Below are 7,003 nucleotides of genomic sequence, written 5' to 3'. Positions count from 1 at the left end.
TCTAAAGTCAAACAGTACACAGAAATGCTCTGGGAATGCCATGTTTTCCAAACAGTTTTAGCTAAAAGAAAATGCCCTTTGGAGGGTGTTTTAATACAGTAGCATTCATGGCTGGGTCCCGGTATCCCCCTCAAGGGCATGCCCCAGGTGATCCAAGTCTCTTTCTCTGTATCCTACTCCCTTAAGGGTCCACCATGAGGACTCAGTCTTTAATTCATGGGCCTGTAGAAGACATGCAGAGCTCTACAGTAGCTTTGGGAAGCACTTCGTCGTTCCTACTTATCTTTCCTGTCTATTCTTGCCCACAGGATGTCCTGGTCAATCTTTCCAACTCCCCATCATTTTGTCCTAAGTGTACTAGAAATTTTTCCCAGCAGGCACTTCCCCCCAACCCCCCCACTCCTCCCCACCCAAGACTTAGTTGGTTTTGCTTTTGGACTGGGGATCGAACCCAAGGCCTCTTATGCCCCTGCCGGCCGGGTTTAACATCTCTCTCCGTTCTACTCCCCGTCGTTATTGTCAGCTGACAGGTCAATTCTCTAACCTGCCACGTTCTATCTAGATTCGGACCGAGATCTCTTAACCAACTCCCAGACAGCGTCTCACTCGGTCAGCAGCTTCTACCTTGTATACAACCTCCTGAGTGCTTTTAAATTCTCTGATGATTCCGTCATTCTTGGTCCAGAAGAAGAAAGCCCTGTCTATGCTTCCAGGGTCATACAGTAGGTACGCCTGAAGCTTGGTGGCAAATTCACTGCATAATAGGTTACTTTGGGGGTCTTATAAAAGAGACCACAAGTCCGGGCCCAGGCTCCCGGATGCTTTAGATGAGTGCAAACTACCTTCTATGCTAGGAGCTCTCCGGGGAGTCAAACTGTGCAGTCAGATTGGAAACTACAGCAAGAAAAATCCTTAGGTAAACCCCTGTGTGCTTCTGTCTCTGTTTCTCCTTCAGTGTAAGCGGGAATTGTGAATTGCTTCCTATGCTGTTTGAATGTGAATGGCTCCCATAGGATCAGATGTTTGAATACTTGGTCCCCAGTTGGTTGCGCTGTTCAGAGATTTAAGGGTATGGTCTTGCTGAAATGTCCCCAGGGCAGATTTTGGGTTTTCAAAGCCTTGTTGCCTTCTTTCCCCGTGTGCTCTCCTGTTCCTGCTTGCGACTCGAGATGTTGAGTCCTGGGCTAGAGAGATGGATCGGTGGTCAGGAACACACACTGCTCTCCCAGAAGATGTAGTTTAATTCCCACCTCCAATATTAATAAAACTATCGTTTACAGCTGTCTGTAAGTCCAGCTCTTGGAGTCCAAGACCTCTGCGGTACATGTACGTGTGTGTGCGCGCGCATAATTTTTTTATTTTTAAATGTCCTTTAAATAGGCCCCACCCACTATGCTTGCCACCTGTTGTCACTCTTCTTGTCATAATGGGCTCTAATCCCTCTGGAACTGCAAACCAAATATAACCCGTCCTTCCATAAGCTGCCCGGGTTGTGGTGTTATCAGAGGTATAGGGGAGGAACTAACACACTTCGAGTGACCAGAATACGTCAAGGGCGCTAGCATGCCCCTACTGTAATTAGGGTCACCCCCCCCCTCCCGATACACACCTGTGTGTGCACCGTCGGGGCGGGGGTGAGGCAGATGAACACCATCCTGCTAACTAAAGCAATTGTCCTCTGGCCTTGAAGAAGCAAACGATCATGTTGTGAAGTTCCTGCTAGAAGATCTTCAGAGTGTGGAGAGTGCAGATGCCTTACAGAAGCTAACTGCAGCCTCCAGCCAACTCCAGGTGGGAAGCTGCTGGGAGCCTCAGGTGCAGCCTCTGCTGACAACCCAAGTGTGTCTGAGGCATATTCTCTCAGTTAAGAGTACAGTCCAGCTAGCTCCTCGGTATTAGCCCTCCGCAGCCTGATCCAAGGTCCTAGCTCAGCCACACACCTGACCCACTGAATTGAGGAGAGAATGGATATACACTCTTGTTTTTAATGACACACTGCAACAAGAGAGAATGTATATATGCTGTTGTTTTTAACGGACTTAGGCTATAGCATTCTTTTTTTTTTACATAATATAATATATAATATATATTTTACATGTGCATATACGTGTATATATAAAATTTATGTGGACAAATTCACGGGTTGGAATAAGCATTGGAGGTAGGAAGGGAGGAAAACAGAGAGCCCTAGGAGAGGGAGAAATTTTACAGACTTTAGTGATGGCACCTTTTCTAGGGGCAGTCTGTTCAGTTCATCCCAGTAAGCTCTTGGCTTCTTGGGCTTTGGAGTAGCAGAGGCTAAGGCTCTGGTGTGCCCATTGTTGTCATCATGAGCCTGTTGAAGGAGGCTATAGCATTCTCACATGGCAATAGGAAGCCAACTTAGAAATTGGCCCTGAACAATTGTTTCTGGAGTATTTGTATTTCAGTGCCCAAAGCCCAGAGTTTAAGCACTCGTATTAGCCCAGAATTTGTACAGCTTTCTACTCTGAGTTCCACATATCAGTATTAAGGATAGATGGACACGGATGCTAGTTCAACCCACAGGGGCCACGTCTGCTTCAGGGAACTCATTCTTAGATTCCGTTTCATTTGCCAGCTTCTTTCGCTACTGTTCAAAATATATCCTGGGTGTTATTCTTTTCCCTGAAGTGGGAGAAGCCCATTTGAATGAGTCCTTCAGTTACCTGTAAGGTGCTTTGTTTTGTTTTTGTCTTTTTGTACACCAGGGAGACCAAATAAACAGAGATGAGATGGGAAGCCATTCAATAAATGTAGCCCAGCCCCACTTCCTGCTTGTCCTATGCTTCCTGAATGTGGGATTTATGTGGCATCAGTTCCTGTTCTTGGCTCCACCTCCATAGCTTCTCTACCTGCTGCCCTGTGTTCCCTACCACGATAGTCAGTCAATTCTGGATTTTACATGCAGGATTTCAGAGCCCTCGGCTGCTGACCCCAACACATGCTCACTGGTGACTATCTCACGTGTTGGACACTCAGAAATAAGTAGAAGTCTTCATTCTGTAAGAAACTTGACTTTCCTAAGGTGCATAATAGGTAGCTATTGAATAAATATTCATCATAAATACTCTTGCTTTTCAAATGCCATCAATATAAGCCTGTATAACCAGGATGACATGATCAGTTTAAAAAATTGATTTAAAAGATTTCTCTAGGTGTTGGGGAGATGGCTCAGCAGTCAACACCAGGAACTGTCCTGACAGAGGACCTGACTTCAGTTCCAGAATCCACCTATAACTCCAGGAGATCGGTTCCCCCTTCTGGGTTCCACAAGACCTCCACTCATGTGCACACACCCACATAGGCATGCATTCATACATGAATTACATCTTTAAAAGATTCTATAGAACAAGACCCTCAAACTTGGAAACTCACCACTACACACAGCACTTTTTAGAAGCTAAAACTCCAAAAGTTTGGCCACAGGTTCTGCTCTGTTGCCAACTAGAATAAAACTTGACTTCATACAATGCTATTACTAGAAAACTGTACCTATTACCTACTCTGCAGCAAATCAGTAGGAGGAATGTGTGTGTGAACGATGCATAGGTTACATTATTAGAGGTGTTCATGCTATAGTTTCATCCGCATGCAGGATAGTTTTTCCAGGAGGCATTCAGCCACTGAAAAGGTACTTACCAGGGCCCTATTTATCACCAGGGACTTGGCTATGTGCACCAACAAGAAACCTGCAATTGTATCTTGGGTATTCAGAGCTTCTAGGCTAATATCCACTTATCAGTGACTGCATTCCATGTGTGTTCTTTTGTGATTGGATTACCTCACTTAGGATGATATTTTCCAGATCCAACCATTTGCCTAAGAATTTCATGAGTTCATTGTTTTTAATTGCTGAGTAGTATTCCATTGTGTAAATATACCACATTTTCTGTATCCATTCCTCCATTGAGGGACATCTGGGTTCTTTCCAGCTTCTGGCCATTATAAATAAGGCTGCTATGAACATAGTGGAGCATGTGTCCTTATTGCATGCCAGGGAATCCTCATATTAGCCAGAAGCTCTGAATATCCAAGACACAATTTACATATCAAATCATTCCCAAGACTAAGGAAGGAGAGGGCCCTGGTCCTGGAAAGGCTTGATGCAACCTTCTAGGGGATTACCAAGACTGAGAAGTAGGAGGGGGTTGATTGAAGAACTGGGCAGAGGGAAGAGGGCTTATGGGACTCAAGGCTATCCACCCCTACCCCCACCACCACCACCACCACCACCACCACCACCACCCCACCCCACCACCACCACCAGCAGCACGTTGGCACATTGGACGTGACAAATCGCACGTTCTCTGCAGAGGTAGTCAGGGGGTAGAAAAGAGCAAACCCTGTGATAGGCTTTGCACAGCATTTAATCGGTTTCTTGGCTCTTTCTCCTGCAATGCCACATGGTCACAGACCACAGGGACCTAATTTGCCACCCGTCAAGCTCACCAGTCCTGGCATTCATAGCACATGTCACCAATTGTGTTCTCACAGAAGATTGTGGGGGTGGGACGACTCAGTAGCACTGTACAGCCAGGACACAGACCGCACAACTCAGACAGTTCCTGTGTCTTCCAGAAAGTCCATTCTCCTGACTCAGGCTCGGACACCAGAGAACTTAAAGCTCACAGTTGCCTCATCAAGTTCCCTTGGGTTTGCACCAAGTAACATGATTTGTCTAAATGAAACATACATTAATGTTTTTCTAATGCTAATGACAATGTCACATACTAAGATGGGCCCCAAAAATGTTGGGGACTAATCCTGGAAATCAGTTCAGGAAAAGTATAATTCCTCTTCCTCCCCATAAGATACGAGACACTGAGGTCCCAAGAAGCACGTCACCTGCAGGTCTGACTTTAGTTAGGGACATTGCTGAGACCCGTCCAGTCCCCTTCCCCGTAGCCCAGCACTTCTTGCCACATCTGACCACCAAGTCCATGTGCCAGGTTCATCTAAGTAAAACTGCCAGGTGTGGTGGCACACGCCTTTGATCCCAGCACTCTAAAGACAGAGACAGGTAGATCTCTGTGACCTGTGATGTTGAGGCCAGCCTGGTCTACAGAGCTAGTTCTAGGACAGCCAAGACTACAGCTTGGGTAAGTACAACTAGTGAAGCAGTTATAGAGATCTTGAGCCTTTGAGAGTCTTTTAGTTTTTTGCTTCTTTTCTGAAGACCTTAACATGTAACTGCACAAGAATAAGTGTGCCCTCTCTCAGGAGCAGAATGCCGTGCGCTGTGGTAATAGAGTCAGCGAAGAGGTTGCCCCTCTCTCCCAGGACCCTAAAGCACTGAGAGAAGATAATCGGCTGTAACTCATCCAACAGACATACTTTGGAAACTTTTACCTACAACGCCAGATACCTGGGTAAAGACTGTGGAGAGTAAATGGAGACCAAGAAGACATGCAATTCAGCTTTTCTTAGTTTGCAAACTTGTGTATTTCAGATTTCTTCCTTTCGCCTAACTTTATAAATGTTTGGGCGAGGCAGTAGGTGAGGCTGTTAGGTTTTTAATTTCAGCCCATGCAACTGTGCGTATCAAACCATAATTCAAAGGAATGCATCCCCACAAGGCACTGTGCAGTGTTTTCTAAATGATATCCACTATGCGACAGCTTTTAGCTCCAGGTTATATTCCCAAATTCATGATGAAAAACTGCTAATGAATTCAAATACATGCTAAGTTATGTTATGATAGGAGCTGCAGGCTTGAACTGCTTATGACAACTGAAGTTATTTCAACATGTGAAAAACCTCAGAAAACATGAATATATGCCAGGCAGTGTTGTCACACGGCATTAATCCCAACACCCTGGACACAGAGGCAGGTGGATCTCTGAGTTTGAGGCCAGCCTGATCTACAAAGAGAGTTTCAGGACAGACAGGCATACACAGAGAAACGCTATCTCAAAAAACAAAACCAACAAGAGCAACAAACAACGAAATGTATAACATTATGTACTTAATAAATTATTAAGCATCCTAAACACCCTACTCAACAATGCCCGCCCTCCAATTCAAAGTCTTAAACATTTGACAACAGCTGCTAATTTATCATTTGGTATTTAATTTTGCCTATTAGGGATTTAGAATTATATATACATTTAAGTATATATATACTTACTTAATTTTATGTGCATTGGTGTTTTGCTGGTAACTATGTGAAGGTGTTGGACCCCCTGGAACTAGCATTACAGACAGTAGTGAAGTGCCATGTGGGTGCTGGGAATTGAACCTGAGTCCTCTGAAAGAGCAGTCAGTGCTCTTTACCCCTGTGCTTTAAAGTTTTTGCATTCATTTTTCTAATCTGTACCACTGAGCCACACCCCTAGTACATGAGAGCTGGGCAAAGGACCACTTGCAAGAGTAGGGTCTCTCCGTCTGTTTTATGGGTTCTAGGGATCGAACTCAGACACCAGGCTTGTCTGCAAGTGCTGCTGGCCCAATTTTTATTTCTAACTTTAATTCTAAGTTCTTTTGAGTCCTCCTCAATACAAAGTCTAGAGGTTTTGTTTTGGTTGGTTTGTTTGTTCGTTTTTGTCTTTTTTGCTGAGTGGTATTTGTGTGTGTTTGTTTATATTAATTCAATACCTATATAAAATATACTACTTAATCTAGTACTTGGTAAAGATTTGATGTATTTTTCTCATTTTTTTCAACCTGATAAGAGAATTGTGAAGATTCGAGTCTCACTGTGCACTGGGGATTTAGCTCAATGGAATAGAATTTTTCTAGAAGGCTCAAGGTCCTGGGTTCAATTCCCATCACTGCAAGAAGGAGGAATTGTTATTTTGTGCCTTTGTTGAGTTAGGTGGAAATGAAGACATGATCTAAGTATGGTCTCACAAATGTTAGTTTGTTGCGACGCAGAGAATTTTTCTTAGATTCAGAATGTGTAAAGGGGAATAATAATACCCACAAATCTCACAGGGTATACACTTGATAAATGAACATTGAAGTGAATCAGCTACAGAATGAG

The 7,003-nt window shown here is 44.2% G+C and overlaps 1 protein-coding gene across 1 annotated transcript in view; it reads left to right on the top strand.

The window, feature by feature from the left end:
- Frem3 (FRAS1 related extracellular matrix 3) overlaps window positions 1–7,003 on the top strand; it is a 67,176-nt gene that overhangs the window by 27,396 nt on the left and 32,777 nt on the right. Inside the window, 1 exon segment of the mRNA XM_052166434.1 lies at window positions 1,691–1,791. Coding sequence (XP_052022394.1) covers window positions 1,691–1,791 — 101 coding nt within the window.

This window comes from Apodemus sylvaticus, chromosome 21 (genome assembly GCF_947179515.1).
Source record: "Apodemus sylvaticus chromosome 21, mApoSyl1.1, whole genome shotgun sequence".
Taxonomy (NCBI): domain Eukaryota; kingdom Metazoa; phylum Chordata; class Mammalia; order Rodentia; family Muridae; genus Apodemus; species Apodemus sylvaticus.
Note: the sequence above shows the minus strand (reverse complement) of the source record. Positions and strands in the feature narration are given on the sequence as shown.